The sequence below is a fragment of the Hippocampus comes genome, unplaced genomic scaffold (genome assembly GCF_001891065.2).
Source record: "Hippocampus comes isolate QL1 unplaced genomic scaffold, H_comes_QL1_v1.1 scaffold260, whole genome shotgun sequence".
NCBI lineage: Eukaryota > Metazoa > Chordata > Actinopteri > Syngnathiformes > Syngnathidae > Hippocampus > Hippocampus comes.
This window is the reverse complement of record NW_017805378.1, coordinates 363,537-384,845: the sequence shown is the minus strand read 5'-3', so window position 1 is coordinate 384,845 and position 21,309 is coordinate 363,537. Positions and strand designations below refer to the sequence as shown.

Sequence of the window (21,309 nt, the reverse complement as noted above, 5' to 3'; positions counted from 1 at the left end):
TTGCAATGGTGCACACAATTTCAACCAATCACCCAAAACAAAATGCCTTCAATTAGGCAAGATTTTGAAAAAAGACCAACGTTCAAACAATATATTTATTTTTTTATTCCAAAGAATTTAACCAAGCTTGGTTGCCAACTCCTTGGCCTTTGCCTTCTCCAGCTTGGCGATGCGAGCGGTGGACTTGGGGCCCATGATGTTGCCTCCCCAGTGACGACGGATCTGCAAAAGGGGCAAGAAAAGTCCCATGTTTAGCATTTTCAGTATTTCCACACACCATATGGGGAATTTTTATATCGGACACTGAAAAGTCCACTGTATAAAAATCCCTATGAAGTCGTGAAGGCATGATTCCTAATGTTTAGAATCATTTCCTGATTCGCTCTCATTATTGGTGATTTCTGACACCATTCAATGGATAGAGAGCGATTGACACATTTTAAAGTCGCCAAGGAAGTCTCACCTCCTCGTATCTGTCATTATAGTTAGTCTTGATGGCTTCCACTAGCTTGGCAAGGGCACCTTTGTCCTCACTGGGAAAAAAAAGGCGCAATTACTGAGCAAGGTCATAAAGGTGTGGGAAATTATTGGTAAAATGGATTTCTTTGCTTACGGGTTGGTCTGCGTGAAAGCCACCGAGGTGCACGTCTTCCTGTGCACCAGCTTGCCCAGGCGAGCTTTGCCCTTCACAATGCAGTATGGGACGCCCATCTTGCGGCACAGGGCAGGCAGGAAGACCACCAACTAAGAGCAGCGCGGGAAAATGCCAGGTTAGCATTTCACCTCACACGACTGTTGGTAGAGGGGTGGTCTCTTGGCTCAGGGTTAAAAAGCTCGTATGTTTTGATCCACACGGGATGATTCAGGTGAAGAAATTCAGACATCATTGCCGAGAGAATGTCACGCAAGGCAAACTTGCATCAGCTTACCTCGATGGGGTCCACATCGTGGGCGATAACCACCAGCTGGGCCTTCTTGCTTTCCACCAGAGATGTGACAGTGTTGACACCTGGAAGAGAGCAACAAGGTCACTCTCAAAAGATAAGGGGCTGCGGGCTAGAGAAGGCCTTGAAAGGCCAGTGCTCAGGGTTAAAAAGCTCATAAAACATCAGGATGAGTCTCAGGTGAAGAAATTCAAGTCACATCACTGCATTGAGGCCACTTTGATTTTGGACACTTGAGACCAGGTTCACACAACATGGGTCGATACAAAGCGGTTGATGCAATTAACCGACGGTCACTTGAAATAATATCCCATAATGCACTGCAGCAATACAGAAGACAATACCGACAGCCATAAACCTTTTCTATTCATCAGAGGGGAGAAGTTTCTGTCGATTGGCCGATTAAATTTAAGTCCTCCTGCTCCTATTGATGGCTGTGCGCTAACATTAGCTGGTGCATAATGTAATTTGTGCCCGTTTACCTTATTTAATGCGTCTTACATCCGTTTGGCATCAAACAACAAAATGCCCTGCTCCGTGTGATTTCGCTACCCATGTACATGTGGACAAGGCCTCAAATTGCGGTTGCTCTCTTCACTGCTCACCTGCACGGAGGACGGGGGGCCTCTTTGTGGGGGTATCGCCTTTGCCGGCCGCCTTTTGCTCAGCGCGGGCCAGCAGCCTCTTCTTCTTCTCCTGCTTGGTCTCGGGCCTGTACTTGTGGGCCAGCTTGAACAGCTGCGTGGCTGCAGGGGAGGGGGCAAGTACAGAAAATGGACCAATGTGACATAAACTCATGAAATGGCCAAAAACGTATTTGACGATGGGTCTCGAAGACGCATCAACCAACAACTTGGTGATAAAATGCCACCACGCGTGTTAAGATAGCAAAGATTGCATTTGAGTCATGTGCGAGGAAGGTCAAGCAGCAGGGAAGGAGGTCGTACCAGTTTGTCTGTCCAGGGCCTGGGTGAACTGGTTGATCGCGGGGGGTACCTTCAGGCGTTTGTAGAGGATGGCACGCTGCCTCTGCAGGCGGATGTAGCGAGGCCATTTCACAAAGCGCGTCAAGTCACGCTTGGGCTGAATATCCTGGCCTGCACAAAGACAATTAAAACAGTTACAAGACAGGCACGCAAAGCCAAGAGCTTTTGATACAAGTCGAGTACAAGTGCGCATCAGCGATCTTGGTGGGAAGATTGTCTTCAGTGGTGGTAAGATAGCAAATATTCGCTTACATCATTTGCGCAGCATTTTGTGACTCGGCAAAGGGTTGTCGGCGAACTCACCGATGCCAAAGTTCTTTGGCCTCTTCTCGAACAGGGGGTTGACCACTTTCTTAACCTCCTGTTTCTTGGCCACCACAGGGGCGGGTGCCACCTTCTTCCCCTTTGCCTTCTTTCCCTTGGGCTAACACACAAAAGGGCTCACGGTGAAAAACAAGCCCAATGAACATGTTGTATTAACATGGACTTGACTGAACGCTATATTCCGGGTGTCCATCAGACATCAGTTTGGTAACACACAACTAACATTTGCGCATTTTGTTAAAAAGCTTCCAAACGTGCATGAGTAAAGCATAGGTAAAACCTATTGAAAGCTGGTATCAAATTTCAAGATACGATCAGCCTTGTAGTAATGAACTAGTTTGTAAATTGCCCCAGCATTGATTAAAATCCCAATTAAGTCAACAAGACAATAGAAAAATACACTTCGTCTCAAAAAGGCAATTTAAAAACGTCGATGTGACTGCAGCTGTGATAGCCTTTGAGACTGTGCAACTGAACAAGAACAGCCTACATTCACTAACCCAAAAGACAACTTGACAATTTCCACATTACTTAGCAGGCCTCGTCGTACTATTACAAGCGAGGCTCAAGCGCCCCTTCTGAGCAAAACTAAGCAGAGTTCAAATAAAACATAGACGTACGAGGGCTAAAAGTAGAGAAAGGGTAAAATCCACGTGGAAATTAAGTCTTTTCACCGCACGTTAACATTAGCATTGAGGCTAGCGGCCGCAGGGATACCAACGCCGGTAATCACCGATGATGCTCTGAGGTCTTTAAAAAAATATAAACATACTGCGGCGACAAATAACGACGTGCAGCTGTAAAACAGGTCCCTCGTGATATTCCGTTAAACATTACGGCATGAAACGTAGCGATGAAACAAGGATGCAGACAGATACAACATCGACAACATTTGCTGAGTAAACGCCACTATGTACCCACCATGTCGGTTCAGGCAGAAAGGAGGAGCAACGGGTGCTCGGAAACGGAAGTACCGCAAGGCTTCGCTTCCTGGGCAACGTGTTCTCGATTGGCTGATCTGGGATCCGTTTTGACAGCTGCTCTCGATTCATTCTCTGAGATGAAAACATTTTCCAGCATTGCCAAGATCGGCGTTACCACACGGAAATTATAGACGTAATTTTAGCCTGAGGCATAACATTACCGTTGATTATATTTATATTTATATGATAGTTTTAGATATGTAATAACATTTTGCTCGTATTCAAATTCCTACAAAAATATGTGTTTTATGTTTTTAAAAAAAACATATATTAATCACGTGTCCATGGACGTCACGTAGCTAGCTGCTTCCTCAGCCCTGCGACGTGACGTGCAGTGGATGACAGCTGCGGGGTGGGAGTGAGTTGTTTTGAGTAGGAAGGGGGAATTTCTTGTCTTGTCATTCGGCTCAACCCCGTCGCCGCATTCGACTTGCCCACGGTGGTTTGTTCACTGGCATTATGAAGCTGTTGTCCCCGTGACGGTTATCCCACGTCACGGTAAATATGAACTTATAATTGTCAATGGCGGCGGCCGGCGTTTTAGCATCGGTGCTTGGATCTTCTTCCTCGAACGATCCTTCCACTCCAGGAGGCATCATTTTTTAATAATTTTTCTTTGTTTACATTTGCGAGGGCCAACATGTCGTTTTTCTGAAACTGAGGCCGCACAAGCCGTGCGTTATTCATGTCTCGTCATCATTGAAAGCTAGCGTTAGCTTGTCATCTGACTTGTTTTCTAAGACAAACTACAAGAATGGCCGAACAAGACCTTTGTCCTCACTTGGACTCCATCGGGGAGATAACCAAAGACGACCTCCTACACAAATCCAAGGTGGGTCGTCGTCGTCATTCCCCTCCATTTAATTGATGGCGATGATATCCTCTTAATGGAACTCAGCGAACAGCAGGAGAGGTGACACACTCCGTACCGAAGTTCATAAACAGATGGGTGCACAGAAGAACGTTCTTTAATTAAAGCTATATTTAAGAACTAAACACACAGAGCTTCTGGAAATGTTGCCTCTTGCATCAGATAGAACAGTTACAGCTGTTTTGAAATGTGCAAATGTAAAAGAAAAAAAAAACCTAAGAAAGGTAGATAGGCTCACTGTAAAAATCTGCCTAAGCACAGTAGCAAAGTATTTGTACTTTATTACCTCCGACTAATGAACAAGAGTGGAGCTGCACCTACTCTGATTCATGTACTCTAATGAGTTAATTTTGTCTCCTAACAGGGAGCGTGTCAATCATGTGGCGTTGTTGGTCCAAACCTCTGGGCCTGTCTTGAGGTAATTTTTAATATCTCCGTCCTATTTTCAAGAGTGAATGACGAAAGAGAATCCAATACAAAAGACAAGTATTTTACATTACAAAAAAGAAGAAAAAAAAAGATTACCTGCTGTTTTTTTTTCTGTCTCTTACTTTAGAATGACTGCCCTTATGTAGGCTGTGGAGAGTCCTACTCAGATCACAGCACCCTACATGCACAGGTAAGGTAGTAGTTGCTGGATTCTGTGTTATGGGAACAGGCGTACTTGTATATATGTTGGGTATTTTGTTATGCCTCGGATTCGTCAATGTCGTGGCTTCTCTGTGTGCAAGAGGCTTAAAGGAAATTGACACTTTTTCGTTCATCCAGACCAAGAAGCACAACCTGACGGTGAACTTGACCACCTTCAGGATCTGGTGCTACGTGTGTGAGCGGGAAGTGTTTCTGGAACGGAGACCCCCACTAACGCCTGTCCCTGTGCCTGCCGTCCCCCACCACCACAACCATTGCTTAGCCTCAGAGCAGGTGTGGCTCCATTAACTGACCCATCATCTGCAGAAATGACACAAACCACTTTTTGTTCACCACCCTCAGGAAACGCTGCCGCTCAGTCACCCGTTAAAAGCCGTGCCGATCGCCATGGGGGAAGAAGAAGGGTCAGAGTCTGAGGAGGATGAGCTTAAACCTAGAGGTATGGCAAGCTGTTTTGAACATCTATTCCTTCACCTTGATTTGCACCTTGAACTCCATCTACTAGTATGCCCTTTGTCCTGTCTGGTCAGACAATTTAGCGCACCAGTAAGATATCATATAAATGCTCATATCTGCCATCATCACAAACAACATGAGCTACTCACGTGTTGTTTTGTAGGTTTAACAGGAATGAAAAACATTGGCAACTCCTGCTACATGAACGCAGCTCTTCAGGCCTTGTCCAACTGGTGAGTTGTTGTCAGAAATCCATTTATCATTTGTATTTTCTATTTTCATTTGGCAATGAAAAAAAACAACCCCCCACAAAGTAACACTTTATTTTGTTCTTTGCTCTTTCTTTTTTTTTGTTCAATTACAATAGCCAATTAAAAATGGAAGGAACGAATGATATGCAGAATTTTAGCCAATCACGGTGGGGATTTCATTTTATTCATTACATTTTTTTTTCTTAATTCCTTTTGTTTCTGAGCAGTCCTCCTCTCACTCAGTACTTCCTGGACTGCGCCGGACTGGTTCGCACCGACAAGAAGCCGGCTCTCTGCAAGAGCTACCAGAAACTCATCTCAGAGCTCTGGCATAAAAAGCGGTAACAAATAATCAAACCCAGAGATTCGTTTAGGGGCGTCATATACAAGTGCATCTCAATACATTAGAACAGTGATTTTCGTTATTCATAGGAGGGTAAGCCCCAACCCCAACAAATAGCAGGTTGGGTTGACATAATGCCACAATACAAAATTGGACTGTTGGTCTTTTGTAGGCCAAGCTACGTCGTCCCGACCAGTCTGTCCCATGGCATCAAGCTGCTGAACCCAATGTTTCGCGGTTATGCACAGCAGGTAGCGAATGTACACTTCACATCACTCAATGCATTTTGTTTTGAAGTCTCCTTTGGGATGTTGCGTAAAAGTCGCATGTTAGCTTGCTCCACCATATGGAAGTGAAGGCGGCTCTCATCACAAATGGTAACAGTGTAAAGCGCTTTGAGTACCTGAGGTAGAAAAGCGCAGCAAGGTCCTGTTCAATCCCAATTGTGCCCCTTTAAAACTTTCAGTCGTAATTGTTGAACCGTGCGTTGTAAATAAAATCATTGTGGTGAGAAAATTGTCGTGATAGCAGTTGAGAAGTCTTAATTTAGCAATGAATTGCCATTGTCTAAAAGGACACTCAAGAGTTCCTGCGATGTCTGATGGACCAGCTCCACGAAGAGCTGAAGGAGCCACTTTCTGAGTGCGCGGTTGGCAGCAGCGGCGAAAGCAGCGATGGTGAGGAGAGGCTTGATGGTGATCGCTCGCCCGCCGAGGAGGACTTCCTATCCTGCGACTCGGGCTCCAATAGCGACCGCGGCGAGGCGGGTGGTGGCGGCGACGGGGAGACGCTGGCTCAAGACGAGCGCGACAGCATCAACACAATTGGGGACAGCCCCGTCTGCGGGGCGATCTCGGAGAAAGAGAGGCTGAAGGAGAGGCGGGTCTCCGGTTCGCCCCTCCATGGGCCCTCGCAGGATATGGACGAAGACGCCGACGTGGATACGACTGTTCCGCAGAGAGCTGAGGAAGAAGAGGTTGTGGAGGAGGTTACTGACACTCAACACCAAGAGAACAATCAAGAACAAGAAGGAAACAGCATCTCACGTGAGAAATTTGCGGAAATTGCTTGATGGAGAATGATTTTATGTTTTTTTTTTAAATTTTTTTTTAAAGAATCAAAGTCAATTCTCTGTTTCGGCAGAGCCAGACAATGAATTGGCGACGCCACGCCCACATTCCACGCCTTGCAGCCCAGTGAGAAACCTCCAGGAGCTCCATTCCAAGCTTTCTTCCACCCCACCTCGCTCCAGTCCACTGCGATCTGCAGCCTCCTTGTACCCATTTAAAAAAGGTGCGCACACCGGTGCTTTTTTTCGATTCCGCTGATTCCCCGTTCACGCACGTGAAAAGGCACGATAGGCTCACAAGGCCGAGATTAATAAATCAGTGACTGCCGGAGAAAGAGAGGCTGAAGGAGAGGCGGGTCTCCGGTTCGCCCCTCCATGGGCCCTCGCAGGATATGGACGAAGACGCCGACGTGGATACGACTGTTCCGCAGAGAGCTGAGGAAGAAGAGGTTGTGGAGGAGGTTACTGACACTCAACACCAAGAGAACAATCAAGAACAAGAAGGAAACAGCATCTCACGTGAGAAATTTGCGGAAATTGCTTGATGGAGAATGATTTTATGTTTTTTTTTTAAATTTTTTTTTAAAGAATCAAAGTCAATTCTCTGTTTCGGCAGAGCCAGACAATGAATTGGCGACGCCACGCCCACATTCCACGCCTTGCAGCCCAGTGAGAAACCTCCAGGAGCTCCATTCCAAGCTTTCTTCCACCCCACCTCGCTCCAGTCCACTGCGATCTGCAGCCTCCTTGTACCCATTTAAAAAAGGTGCGCACACCGGTGCTTTTTTTCGATTCCGCTGATTCCCCGTTCACGCACGTGAAAAGGCACGATAGGCTCACAAGGCCGAGATTAATAAATCAGTGACTGCCAGCAGCTTTTTTTTTTTTTTTTTTTTTTTTTTTTAATTCTTCCAGCTCAGCCGCTGCTGACCTCCAGAAAGAAGAAGCAGTCTCACTATCGCAGCGTCATCTCTGACATTTTTGACGGCTCCATCCTCAGCCTGGTCCAGTGTCTGACATGCGACAGGGTGAGTTCACTGACCGGCATTGTCCATGTGACTCAGGAGACCATCTGTGAGTATGAGAAAGGACTGCATGGGACAGGAGTTTTGAACCGTTCATTCCATTCATCGTTATGGGGAACGGTCACTCACCGCTCTATACTATCGTCCCTCCATCTCACCTTGTTCTTCCCAAATCTCCATTCACCCAGCACAATTGTGTGATTGTCTCGCAGGTGTCTACGACAGTGGAGACTTTCCAAGACTTGTCCTTGCCTATTCCTGGGAAAGAGGACTTGGCCAAGCTCCATTCCTCCATCCACCAGAACCTGCCCGTCAAGACCGTGTGCCCCGACACGTATGGCTCCCAGGGCTGGATCTCCTTCATCATGGATTCCATACGCCGGTTGGTCACATATAGACATGATCATATTACAATGAAACCATGTTCGTTGTGGGGAGTTTGTTCAAGCCATACGCACCAGCAATGGGTGAAAGTTTGCAAAATCTATCTATCTAGCTAGCTGGCGCTAGCTTGAGATAGCTTGTGCTATCTAGTTAGGTAGCGCTAGCTTGAGGTAGCTGGTGCTATCTAGCTAGCTAGCGCTAGCTTGAGATAGCTGGCGCTAGCTTGAGCTAGCGAGCGCTAGCTAGCTAGAGAGCTTGCTAGATAGACAGATATTGACCTGCTGCATGTCTTCCAGTAGAGCTTCGAACCAGGATATAGCCGGGGGTTCACTGTATCTCAGTTATGACTGGATAATGTTAATAAAGGGCCGTTTGTTTGGAATAGGTTTGTGGTCTCATGTATACCCAGCTGGTTCTGGGGGCCCATGGTGACTTTGGAGGACTGCCTCGCCGCCTTCTTTGCCGCTGATGAACTCAAAGGTTCACTCCCAGTTGTCACACCCTTTGATATGTCGAGGAAAAAGGTTCACCTGAATCAGCGTCTGCTGTCCCTTTTCGTTTTGCAGGAGACAACATGTACAGCTGTGAGAGATGTAAGAAGTGAGTATGTCCAGTCAAGACATGCACGCCCATTGGTCCATTGAGGTACCCCCATCCTAATATTTAATGTTTATGTTGTAATTTTTGCAGGTTAAGAAATGGTATAAAATATTGCAAAGTGCTCCGACTTCCAGAGGTATTGTTTTATTTTTTTATGGTATATTTTTAGGCCAATATTGTGATTTAAAGCATCCATCTGCACTTTTTGAAAACCAAATCATTTTATTACCATATTTGAATTTTGTTTTTGATATATATGTATGTATATATATATATGTATGTATATGTATATATATATATATATATATAAATTTTTTTTTTGATAATTTTTTATTTCTAAAATATCTGTGACTTTGAGTGTGCTGGCTTTAAAAGAGAGGTCCTACCCTACTGAGTAATGTGGAAGTCAGCAAATGAGAGAGTTGGCTGTTGCAAGCTCAGGTACAGCAGCTGTGAGCCAGTCTGCCTCCTGTTTAGTGTCTTGGCGCCAGATCTGGCTGTCGCAGCAAACGTGTTTATTTTATTCCAGTTTAATCAATAAAGTGAAGGTTTTTGCTTCCTTTCTTTAAAAAAAATATATATATATATATTTGTGTTAATCGCTTGATTGTTTCAGCCCAATCCAGTGTGGGTTTTTTTTTTTTTTTTTTTTTCTGAGGTGGTAACTTCAACATGTCATTCTGTCATTCAGATTCTGTGCATTCACCTGAAGCGCTTTCGTCACGAGGTCATGTACTCGTTCAAGATCAGCAACCACGTCTCCTTCCCGCTGGAGGGCCTGGAAATGCGTCCTTTCCTGGCCAAAGACAGCCCATCCCAAGTTACCACGTACGATCTGCTCTCCGTCATCTGCCATCACGGAACCGCTGGAAGTACGACAACAGCAAAGTGCATAAGAAGCTTCTGTGCAAATTTTACGCAATCCAAAATCAATCCCCTTGTTCTCATCACAGGCGGCCACTACATTGCGTATTGTCAGAACGTCATCAATGGTCAGTGGTATGAATTTGATGACCAGTATGTCACGGAGGTCCATGAGACGGTGGTGCAGAATGCAGAAGCTTACGTGCTCTTCTACAGGTAAGCTTCACTGAGACGGAGCTCGACTACAAGACTTGCAGCGTAATTAGCAGCAAGAAGAAAAAGCAGAAATTCCAATTTCTTGTCTGTTAAACAAACACATAGCAAAAAAGGAATTAACCAATTTATGAATTTTGAACATAAAGCAATGGCGCAATTGCTGTGGCGCAGGAAAAGCAGCGAGGAGTCTGTGAGGGAGCGGCAGAAGGTGGTGGCGCTGGCCAGCGCCAAGGAGCCCAGCCTGCTGCAGTTTTACATCTCGCGAGAGTGGCTCAACAAGTTCAACACCTTTGCAGAACCGGGGCCCATCGCCAATCACACCTTCCTTTGTCACCACGGAGGTACGTGGCGTCCTCTCGCTTTGTTGGGGCTGCTTCACTCGGTGGGGTGATTAACTGGCCGTCATTTAGGACCGGAGTCACAATTAGATTGAGGGAGGTGGTCATTTTCCAAGAAAGAAGTCTTTTTATTTGAGGAAAAAAAATCATCATAATATGATGAGAGTGGCTTTAATTTTTGTGAGGAATAGTTTTATTTACTACTAAAAATAAAGTCATAATTTTTGCGAGGAAAAGAGTTGCAATTTTTAGTTTTATTGCTGAACTAGCCTTGTATTTAAAAATAAATACATACATAATTTTATGAGAAAACAACATTTTATTGAAGAGTCAGAATTTAATGGGAATTAAATACACTTTTTTTTTTTTTTTTTTTTTTGCAACACACTTTTATGAAACTGTGATGAATCAAACTCACCACTAGGTAGTGCACCCTCACTCATACTGCACTCTGCAACTCGAGTATGGTACAGAAAAGCTTTCTAAGAGCATATTTGGTAGAACACTTTGTGGTTGTCTGTCAGCCGCAACACCCGCTGAAACTTGCCTTAAGAAAATAACGCTCCGTTTTGAGAGGTATTTATTTATCAGCTGGTTATGATTGTACATATGCACAACTAGGAACAGTTTTATAGATTATGCCACACGAAAATATTTCATGACCAATTCCTCGCTCTGTGTCTTTTTACCAGGCATCCCTCCGAATAAATACCACTACGTCGACGACCTGGTTGTTATCGTGCCGCAGAATGTGTGGGAGTACCTTTACAACAGGTAAGCCTTTTCAACACGTGCTGTTCAAATGGAGGATCGGTTGGTTCTTTTTAGTGAGGCCATGTTGCCATTGAAGCAACGTAAACAATTTGCTGGTACAAGCGTTGTCACAACCGCTAGTCGTAATATTCAGATCAAAAGTTGTAATGCTATGAGATGAATTTTAATAATGGAAGATTATTGGGGAAAAAAAATGTTTTATTTATGAATTTTTTCTCAAAAAGCGGTGAGGGCTAATTTGTATTTACTCAAATCAATTTTATTTAAAAACAACCACAGCTTTGTATAAAGTGCTGTACCGGTCCGTAAAGTAAAAATCTGACATATAAAAACAAGGACAGTTAAAACAATAAATTAAAAACATGAAAAAAAAAGTCATTTTATCAAGTGTGGTAATTGCATTGAGACGTTTTCACAGGAAACAATTGGTAATTTTGTAAAGAATTTAAAAAGTTATGTTTGGGGAAAAAAATAATATTTTTTACAAAAACAAAAAATTATTTCATCGTGGAAAATGTTGTAATTATCACAAGAAAAAAAAATTATAGTTTGAAAGAGAATTCTTTAACACCCCCCAAAAAAACATTTATTTGAGAAAAACAAATAAATTGCCACTTTTTCATTCAGTGTAATTATGGTTTTTGGAGGGAGAAAAAAACTGTAAATTTTCTTGAGGAATTCATGAAAATTGAGAAAAACACGAATAATTTATTTAACATTTAAAAAATTGATTTATAAAGAAAAATACCAGACCTTTTATGAGAAAAACATAATTTCGTGCAATAGAAATTTCAAGTTAAGAAGTGATGAATTTATTGCAAAAATATTTTGTTTTTCCTAAAACTGTTTAACCGTTTTCATTAGAAACAAAATGAGGGTTTTACTGAAAAAAAAAAGTCATAATTTCAACAACAAAAAAAGTGGTTGTATCCTGAAGGGGAAAAAAAAAAGTCATAATTTTCTACCTAAAGTGAGCTTGTTTTCATCTGATTCTTGTGCAGTTTCGGAGGCGGTCCTGCAGTCAACCACCTGTACGTGTGTGCCATCTGCCAGGTAGAGATCGAGGCGCTGGTTAAACGCAGGAAAATAGAAATAGACACTTTCATTAAGGTAAGAATCCACTTCAACTTTGCTTCCGTATGAAAAGGGGCCCCAATTCCTAATCGTGGCGCTCTTCTGGCTTTGCCGCAGCTCAACAGAGAGTTTCAAGCCGAGGAGGCGCCCGGTGTCATCTTGTGCATCAGCATGCAGTGGTTTCGCGAATGGGAAAGTTTTGTGAAAGGCAAAGACAACGGTAAGAAAATTTTCAAAATCGAGCCTTCCTTATTTAATTTATTCGCGCCGCAATCCTGTTTTGTGAACAGAGCCGCCCGGTGCCATTGACAACAGTAAGATTGGCGTCATGAAGGGAGGACACGTTCAGCTCAAGCAAGGTTCGGCCTCAAGCCGCCGCACAGGAAATCAACAGATGGCTGAACTTAAGAATGCGTGCATCTCCCCCTTAGGTGCAGACTACGGTCAGATTTCTGAGGAGACGTGGCAATATTTGTTGGGAATTTATGGCGGCGGTCCCGAGATCGCGGTGAGGCAGACTGCGGTCCCGGTCGACCCCGACGGCCTCCACGGAGAGAGGAAGATCGAAGCCGAGACCAGAGCACTTTGACGTCGTCAAAGGTCGGAATCTACACATCCGAACAATTTCAAAGACACCTGAGAAAGTTTTGCTCAGCGCCTGGAGGAGTAGATGAGATAATCACCATTTGGCGGAATTTTTATTTGTCATTGCCACTTCCAAGTTTGACTGCAAAACTGGGACAAACAAACCAAATATAAAATACATTTCGACACCAAAATGTTCAACCAAGCCAAGTAAATCTCATAATGTGAACACAAATGTGAAACGGCACAATTCAAGTCAGAATTTGATTGCGGAAAAGTTGCCATTCCATGTGAATAATGTATTGATTTTATGCGGGGGGGGGGTTATAATTTTATTGCAAATATTTTTCAAATTCTTACCAGAAAAAGTGGTACTTTGATTGAGGAAAAAAAAATCTGAATTTAATGGGAAAAGTTGGAATTTTATTTTTAAAATGTCACAATTTGAATCAAAAAAACAAGTCCTTTCATAGAGTGAAAATATGTTAATTTCAGTCAGAAAAAAATGTCATTTCACTGGGGGGGAAAAAACAGAAAAGAGGATCGTGACACCTCTTATTTGTTTGTTTGTTTGTTTGTTTGTTTGTTTGTTTGTTTATTTATTTAAGGAAAATGTTTCATCTTCTTATTTATCTGCCAAACTACTGCTTGTTGCGAAGTGACTCGAGTTAAGTCAACACCACTGTTATATTAAGAAGAAAATTGTAATTTGAATAAGCGTAATATCATTTGACACGCTTCGCCGAATCACCAGATCAAAAGTTGCAAGCATTAGGTGGTGTACTGTATCGTCAGCGTGCTTCACGGTAGCAGTCAGCATCCCCTTGTGGCCAGCGTCTGCAACCGTTTACGGGAATCTTCTGCTGCTGACGTCAGCATGCAAATTCCGCGCTGTCCTTTTGAAGCAGCTGCCTCTCTAATCATCCTTAACGTTGGCTGCTATTCTCTTTCCGATGACTTTTCCAGACAGCGCCGTCCGGCTCCCTCCCACATAGCTGAGGAATTTGGCACCTGGACAAAGATGAAGACGGTCAGGGCCGTGAGTAGACTGTAAACGTGCAGGACGCAATGTTTTTTATTTTTAATTATTATTAATTTTTTTTTCAAACCTCACACTGTCATGGCTGTAGTCCCACAGGCAATTCCGCCCAGAGATGTAAGTGATATTTTTATTTTCCTCCTCTTGTTGTCGGGGTGCTTTCTTCTGACTCGCGTGGCAACCTGCTACCACAACACCATCAGTCAAACGCATGTCTGAGCCCTCAAGAATGTCACGCAAGTGCACAACAAAAGCGTCCAGCATGCACACATGGGGTACAAAATAATATTTGGGGCGTGGGGGTGAACATGTCACCTTAATAGAGGTGGCGAATGTAAATTGTGGAAAAAATTAAAATCACTGATTTAACTCCATAAGAAAAAAAGTGTACGAACACTGAAATGTACTTAGGTGCAGAAGTAAACATTTTCTTTTATACCGGTAATTTTTTTTTTTTCTTCTTCAGTATGTTAACTTGGCACAACAAAGAAAAAGCACCACCAAATAGTTTTCCTCCTCCTTAACTTGAAAGCTAGGTCTGAAATGCAAGCTAAATTCTGGCAGGATATTCAAGACTACTGACAACAGGAGCAAAACAATAACACACACACAAAAAAAATGCTCATTTAGGTAATAATAACAAATGATAAAATGCACTTTAATTGTATGTACATATTCAAAATTAGAACAATTTGAACATCAGAAGTTGGTAGTTTTTAGGCTAGCTTAATGCCAACGCTTAATGCAAAACAACATAGACCGACTCACGTTAATTAGCATAGACGGTAAAATAATTATAAACCTTAAAATAATGCTGCTTTAACACCTATGGAGCAGCAACACATACACACAGAGCAAGAGCATTGTTCAGAGGAAAAAATATGTATTATACAAAGGAAAGTTAGCTCGCTTAATGCTAGCATATTCGGTGAACCGTCATATCTAAGCTAATGTACATTAGCATAGATGCTATGGTAATTTTAACCACTTCAACTGGTACTTTACCACACATGGAGCAGCAACACAAACAAACCGAGGATACAATCATACAGGTATATATGTTCTCTGCTTATGGGCACTGCGACTATAACTGGTGTTTTAGTAGGGGTTCGTCTCTGCCTCGTCTTCTGGCTCTTGATTACACTCTCAGATCTCAGCGGTGCCTGGCAATCGTTTAAAAATTTGCGATATTGTGGGGGAGGGACACTGTTAGGCATCAATAAGAAGTAAATTGTGCTGTCGTGTTTGTGCCATGAACTGAAAAATGTGCTTTTACAGTGCAGTAGTCATTTTGAAATCCGCTTGTGTGTTTTATTTTGCTCATGTTTCAGCACGTAGCATGGCGTGAAATATCACCCCGCCCCCCCAGGGCCCCCCAAATCATTTGATGACAGTGTTCGTGGTACTAGCGATGCTTTGAAAACAGTTGGCCTCATTTCAACAGGATGTCTTAATGTGTGTACACATGATGTACTAATGACTTGCTTAAATTATTAAATATGGTATTTAATGATGTCATTCTCTTTTTGCTGTCATTATTTGGAGTTAATTTTGTTGCCCAATGGAAAGATTTGTTGCTATATTGTATAATGACTGCTCAAATTAGGTTGTCAGCTTGAAGCTAATTCGCACCGGACTTCAAACAGACACTGCTATTTCCCCCGCCGGAACAACCAAAAATATAGGCGGTTTAGCTCCTTATTTACTGCCTGTTAAAGCACAAATCTCTCTCTTCTACTTTGTGCACTAACAAAAACTACTATTGCTGGTTCAACTTCTTTGAAGAAATGTTTGAATATATTTTTAAATGGTATTTTACTCAAATTTATTTCGTCAAGTGGTTGCGTGAGATAAAATCATCTGGATCCAGATACTTTAAAAAAATGTGTCCGGATCCAGATGATTTTATTTTGTGCGACCACTTGACAAAGTAAGATTGAGTAAATCCAACACATCATGTTTTTCAAATATATGTGAAGTACTATCTGAAAACTAGTAATTAACTTACTGAGGAAATCAGAGATGAAAGTCCTCCGGATTTTCCCGGAATTCCGGGTTTTTCAAATTTTTATGAAAATTTCTCCGGAGAATTGAGGAAAATTTGCATAAAATTAATCCGGATATTAGTTGACAACATTGAACGAAGACGCGTTTGAGTTCGTTGTATTGCTTTCACGAGCGTAGCCATATTGAGGCACTAACACTAGTAACAGTAAAGAGATTTTTGTTTGTGTAATAACGACAGAAGACATGATGGCGTTTGACTAATGGTTTAGTAGAACGAATGGCAACTCGCAACAACAGTAGCAAGCGTCATTTTGCCTCTTTGGTTATACCATCTCAACTAGAACCCAGTGGGGGTTAGTCCCCAAACAATTTGGACTTCCGTGCATACACTGCCACCAGTGGGAATGAGATCAGATAAAATGTTTGGGACAAAAGGGATAAAAACAACCGGCCATGAGAGAAGATGTATCAGAGTTATCAACAGCCAAGGGTGCATCAAGAAGAAAAGATGAGCAAGTCATGTTTAGCTCTGCTTTGTTTTTGTTTGTTTGGTCAATGAACACCTGCACACGAACGCAAAGTGAAACAAGTCACATGACACTGCTTTCATTCCCCCTATAACTGTGTGTGTGTGTGTGTGTGTGTGTGTGTGTGGGTGTGTGTGTGGGTGTGTGGGTGTGGTTGTGTGTGTGTGTGTGTGTGTGTGTGTGTGTGTGTGTGTGTGTGTGTGCGTGCGTGCGTGCGTGTGTGTGTGTGTATATATATATATATATATATATATATATATATATAAATTTTTTTTCCGGAATTTTCAGAAAAGTCCACTTTCATCTCTGGGAAATCTAGTATAGCTAGCCAGCAAAGTAGACAGCGGTGTTCATCACCTGTGTGATGCTTTCATGAGTAATAACATGGCAGTTTGGTCTTGCAGTGGAAACTTTGCTCATGTTGCAAGCAAATCTGAACTACGGAAGCTGGTGTTTTGCCCGCAGTCATCATATTTTACCAGCGTGACCACAAAAGGGCTTTCCGGAGAAAGTCACTTGCTGGCAACATGAGTCACGATACACCGGGGTGAATGCGCTCTGAGTGTCACGGCTGACTTTCGCCTTTGTGTCAATCACAGCACTGACACATTGGGGACAAACTGCTGCACATTTTTGAGTATTCAAAAAATGTTTGCATTTACGTAACCATAGACTTTTTTTTTTAACCTAGCAGAAAAAAAAGTCCACAACCAAAACAATTTAGTCTTCAACATGCCTAACATCCCATTTTTTGTCAATATCAAAGAATTTTCTGCAGAACCTAAAATTCTAAAACATTTTTGAGTCATTAACGTGATTTAAAAAAAAAAAATTGGTTTGTTTGGGGGGTTTGGTAAGCGGCAAAGGCAATTTAGACTCTGACAAACCTGACATTCGGAAGCCTCAAAGAGGAATTTTGGTCTTTCAGCAATTTTTTTTAACATTAAAAAAATTACTTGTAATTGAACACCATAGAATAGATAATTGTGAGTCATCAACCAAACTGTTTCAGTAGACTTTCAGTGAGCCTGGTGTAATTTTGTAGTTATTTTTTATTTTTTTAACATGAAAGACTTGGAGGCGTTTTTATTTAACAACAGACAATTTAGCCTTCAGTGAAGCTAATTAAATATTTTCATAAACCTCAAAGAAAATGTAGTCTTCAAAGAACCTGGCGTCACATTAAACACTATTTTGTCTGTGTTTTTGGACAGATCAAAGACCATTTCATTTAGAGCACAGGTGTCAAACTCAAGGCCTGGGAGCCAGATCTGGCCTGCCACATCTTTTTATGCGGCCCGCGAAAGCAAATCAAACTTTCCATGATGCTGGCTAAAATCTCAACCAAAATTTAAATTTCTCATATGTTAAAAGAAATACTGTTGAAATTTTCCTATTACCCAACCCTTCGTTCCAGTAACTAAAACAATAGTTTATAAACCCTTATTTTTGACTTCTTTATATGGTTTCAGTCAAAACGCTCCCCCACCGCAAATCTTCGCTTACCATGATTGTCCATTTTATTTTATTTTTGGGGGGGGGGGGGCTATTAGCCTTCAATGAACGTATTTCTAATAGCTTTAGCCCAGGAGAGGCAGCTCGTTTTTTTATTTTTATTTTTTGTCTTTTCTTCGTTTTAACCTCTAGCTAGCCATGACTCTTATTAGCATTCTTGTGGCTGGTGTTTTTTAAGAGTAAAACAGAAACACCGAGGCAACTCTTTGACGGCCATGCGTGCCTTCCAACTTTAAAACTTCTGAGTTATGCACCTCCTCGCCGTCATTGGCTGTGTCCCGAGGGGAGCCGTGATGCATGTTTAGACATCTCACGTGTATGGGGGGGCACACGGCGGAATCTTCAAATTAAGGCTTTTGCTCTCCAGCTCAGACGGCCATCATCATTTGAGTCAGTGGGTGGGGGCTAACGAAGACTACAAATATCGGGCCCCCCTCTAGCCGGATACCTACTGGGGCACGTAGCCGCTCATATGCTCCTCGTTTTATTTCTCTGCTTCTCGGATACTTTTGGAGTGGGGCCACTTAGCCGCCGGATTACGACTGTAACTTTTTTTCGTCGCCGTCATGTTGAGGAACAACAATGTCGTCTTCTCCTGTTTTGTTTTCTACGCTGTGCTGCTGCTGCTTAAGATGTACGTTCTGGCCTTCATCACCGGACAAGTGAGGCTACGCAAGAAGGTGAGTGAGTGAGTGAATGTTTTGAGAACCAATGGTGGAAGTGTGAGTGAGGGAGTGAGTAGATGCTTTGAGATTGAACGGTGGAGGTGTGAATGAGTGGATGAATGTTTTAATCATGAATGGTAAGTGGATAGTTTGTGAAAGAAGGATGAAAAGAGTGAGTGAGTGTTTTGAGAATGAACGGTGGAAATATACACGAGTGAGTGGGTGAATTTTTTAAAGAAAATGGAGGGGTGATTGAGTGAGTGGATGTTTTGAGAATGAATGGTGGAGGCATACGTGAGTGAGTGGATGAATGTTTTGAGAATGACTGGCGGAAAGGTGTGAGAGGATGAATGTTTTGGAAATGGATGTTGGAAGAGTGAGTGAGTAGACGTTTTGAGAATGAATAGTGGATTCCATGAGCGAGTTGAAGTGATTAATCCAGGGGTGTCAAACATATGGCCCGCGGGCCGGGACTGGCCCCCAAGGAGGGTTGATCCGGCCCGCGGGATGATTTAAAAGTGAAAAAAAATGCATTAAAGACACAGAATGAATATTTTAAATAAAATGCAATTTGTGCATTATCCGCTAGGGGGCACACTGTTTTGATCACAGTAGAAGACAACATTGTTTTGATCGGGGAAGAAAACAGCAGTCTCAGTCTGTCACCGAGATAGACCCAACGCAGCAAATGATATGAAAGCGCCAATCAATGCTTCTTGAGACCAAAACAAAGGAAAGAGATGATATTTTGGTGATTCATAGCACAGTATGGTATAATGTTAATGGTCCGGCCCACTTGACATCTACCGAGTCCGTATGTGGCCCACAATGTGAAATGAGTTTGACACCCCTGGATTAATCTTTTGAGACCGGGTGGCACAAGAGTGATTGAGTGGATGAATGTTTTTAGAAGCAGATGTGGAAGAGTGAATGAGTGTGAGGTAGTGTACGTTAGTAGAATAGATACAAGGATACAGAGTGAGTGAAGCTGTGGATGGACAGATTTCTTCATGAAAAAAAGGATGTTTGGATGAATGGAAGGGTGAGCGAGTGACTGATCAATCCGGACTCCGTGATGTCAAGGCTGGAAGTGTCACAACAGGTGTTGTTTTGTTCTATCGTGACTGATCAATCCGAACTCTGTGATCTCAAGACTGGAAGTGTCACAACAGGTGTTGTTTTGTTCTATCTTGAAGGCTTTTGCCAACCCAGAAGATGCAATGAGACACGGAGGACTGCAGTATCACAGGCTGGATCCCGACGTGGAAAGATGCCGCAGGTACGGCCCACAAAACTGTCAAAACACCGTCATGATAAAACATTGTCCCAGCACTATTACAACACCAAGCTAATGTGTTTTCCTCCCCGTCATACATGTTTCCATGTCGGAAACAAACTCCACGTGATGGGTTTTCTTGTTCGGCAGAGCTCACCGCAACGACATGGAGAACATCTTCCCCTTCCTCTTTCTGGGGGCCATCTACTCCATGACGGGTCCATCCCTGGGGACGGCGCGCCTCCACTTCGTGGCGTTCACGGCGGCCCGCGTGCTGCATAGCGTGGCTTACCTGGCGGCGCTGCCGGCGCCCACCCGCTCGCTGGCCTATGTGGCGGCGCAGGTGCCCTGCCTGTCCATGGCGCTGCAGATCATGGCGGCGGTTGCCAGCTACGCGTAGACGCCGCCGTGTTTGACTTTTTAATCGGAAGTTTAGTGAAGGGGGAGGGCGACGCTTTCCCAAACTGTCTTGCTCGTAGAAAGGCAATGTGGGCTTTTGCCGTCAGCGAGCCTCAGAATTTGGGGGTGTTTTTTTTTTTTTTTTTTTTTTTTTTTATTGCACGAAATCAGAAAAAGCCACTTTTCATAAACATCAAAGACAATTTAGGATCTTCCACACGTATTTTCATAATCCACTATTGTAGAATAAAGAATAGAATAGAGCAGTGACTTTTTGTCAACTTTATCTTCAACCAAGCAAATGTAGATGTTTTCTATTTAGTTTTTGTTTTTTTTCCGTAAACACCCGAAAGATCATTTAGAGTCCTCCGTCGACCTGTCGTTTGTGATTATTTCATAAACATAAAGTGACGCCTTTTGTGCTGGGGAAAAAGGTTTGGGAAACCCGGATTTTCACCCTGATGTTTACACACAAACTATTTTGTCTGGTGGAAGTGTGTTGTGACAGCATCAAGAATCGAGTCACGCTGTGCTCTTTTCGCTGATATTTTTGTCTGTACTTGAAAACTTGAAGGAAGCTCCTCATGGACTGAATATTTAACCTGTCTGAATATCTTATTTATTTATTATTTAACAAAAAAGTTTGGGGGATGTTTTTGTTGTTGTTTTTTTTTTGCTGTGTGTGCAAATTGAGAATAAAAGCTTAAACTGGCTGGATGTTTGGAATCACTCCTGACTTCAATATTTTGTAGTGTTTTTTTTGTGTGAAGGCTGAAGGCACCTGAGGAATGATTTTCAACTTGTCAAAAAATAAAATCCCACTGACCACAAATTCAACATTTCCACCTTTAGAGGAAACACAAAAAAATACCCGATTTATTCCAAATGACACTTTCAGCAAAACAGACTCATATTTTCCACATTTGAAGTTGCAAATTTTCAGACCAATCACTTCACATACCATCATATTCGGGTTTCATACTAGGAGTAGGCTGGCAGGCGACTGCATTCCTGCACCCATTATGCAATTGCCTTGATATCCCGAGGGGCCCCCAAGCCAGGGCGGGAGCGAGTTACAGCCATTACGGCATCACCCTGAAATGCTCTTTTTATCATCCCGTGCCTCAAGGGGATGTTTTATGA

The 21,309-nt window shown here is 42.8% G+C and overlaps 3 protein-coding genes across 4 annotated transcripts; 2 read left to right on the top strand and 1 right to left on the bottom strand.

Annotated features, from left to right (window-relative positions):
- Positions 1–81: 81 nt before the first annotated feature.
- rpl7a (ribosomal protein L7a) lies at positions 82–3,306 on the bottom strand. The gene is made up of 8 exons (XM_019872122.1): positions 3,229–3,306; positions 2,234–2,354; positions 1,892–2,041; positions 1,550–1,690; positions 930–1,009; positions 614–744; positions 464–533; positions 82–222 (listed from the first exon to the last, which is right to left on the bottom strand). Exons 1-8 carry the CDS (start codon positions 3,304–3,306, stop codon positions 118–120), a joined length of 876 nt encoding a protein of 291 aa, XP_019727681.1. The 3' UTR covers positions 82–117.
- A 252-nt stretch (positions 3,307–3,558) lies between these two features.
- Positions 3,559–15,295, top strand: usp20 (ubiquitin specific peptidase 20). 2 transcript variants are annotated; one of them, XM_019872157.1, is made up of 25 exons: positions 3,559–4,069; positions 4,473–4,526; positions 4,665–4,727; positions 4,877–5,032; positions 5,102–5,198; positions 5,379–5,448; positions 5,694–5,807; positions 5,982–6,060; positions 6,384–6,676; positions 7,219–7,397; positions 7,495–7,644; positions 7,794–7,906; positions 8,116–8,285; positions 8,673–8,767; positions 8,854–8,887; positions 8,978–9,023; positions 9,579–9,759; positions 9,841–9,967; positions 10,139–10,308; positions 10,998–11,079; positions 12,081–12,189; positions 12,271–12,373; positions 12,444–12,512; positions 12,585–12,753; positions 13,705–15,295. In XM_019872157.1, the coding sequence occupies exons 1-24, from the start codon at positions 3,992–3,994 to the stop codon at positions 12,740–12,742; spliced, it is 2,790 nt and encodes a 929-aa protein (XP_019727716.1). In that variant the 5' UTR covers positions 3,559–3,991; the 3' UTR covers positions 12,743–12,753; positions 13,705–15,295. The 2 variants fall into 2 exon arrangements, with proteins under 2 accessions (XP_019727716.1, XP_019727717.1); XM_019872158.1 differs by lacking the exons at positions 7,219–7,397; positions 7,495–7,644 and adding an exon at positions 6,953–7,102 and having other exon boundaries at positions 6,384–6,855.
- A 2,644-nt stretch (positions 15,296–17,939) lies between these two features.
- Positions 17,940–20,895, top strand: ptges (prostaglandin E synthase). The gene is made up of 3 exons (XM_019872164.1): positions 17,940–18,506; positions 19,688–19,770; positions 19,918–20,895. The coding sequence occupies exons 1-3, from the start codon at positions 18,393–18,395 to the stop codon at positions 20,165–20,167; spliced, it is 447 nt and encodes a 148-aa protein (XP_019727723.1). The 5' UTR covers positions 17,940–18,392; the 3' UTR covers positions 20,168–20,895.
- Positions 20,896–21,309: the final 414 nt, after the last annotated feature.

Bases quoted from the DNA above. Each gene is read 5' to 3' on its own strand.
- rpl7a (XM_019872122.1), bottom strand. From the start codon at position 3,306: ATGAATCGAGAGCAGCTGTCAAAACGGATCCCAGATCAGCCAATCGAG. The intron at 2,355-3,228 runs GTACTTCCGTTT...TTTGTGTGTTAG, and splicing joins CCAGGAAGCGAAGCCTTGCG to CCCAAGGGAAAGAAGGCAAA. The intron at 1,010-1,549 runs GTGAGCAGTGAA...GCTCTCTTCCAG, and splicing joins GCCCCCCGTCCTCCGTGCAG to GTGTCAACACTGTCACATCT.
- usp20 (XM_019872157.1), top strand. From the start codon at position 3,992: ATGGCCGAACAAGACCTTTGTCCTCACTTGGACTCCATCGGGGAGATA. The intron at 4,070-4,472 runs GTGGGTCGTCGT...GTCTCCTAACAG, and splicing joins ACCTCCTACACAAATCCAAG to GGAGCGTGTCAATCATGTGG. The intron at 6,677-7,218 runs GCTGAAGGAGAG...GGAGAAAGAGAG, and splicing joins GCGATCTCGGAGAAAGAGAG to GCTGAAGGAGAGGCGGGTCT.
- ptges (XM_019872164.1), top strand. From the start codon at position 18,393: ATGTTGAGGAACAACAATGTCGTCTTCTCCTGTTTTGTTTTCTACGCT. The intron at 18,507-19,687 runs GTGAGTGAGTGA...TCTATCTTGAAG, and splicing joins AAGTGAGGCTACGCAAGAAG to GCTTTTGCCAACCCAGAAGA. The intron at 19,771-19,917 runs GTACGGCCCACA...CTTGTTCGGCAG, and splicing joins GACGTGGAAAGATGCCGCAG to AGCTCACCGCAACGACATGG.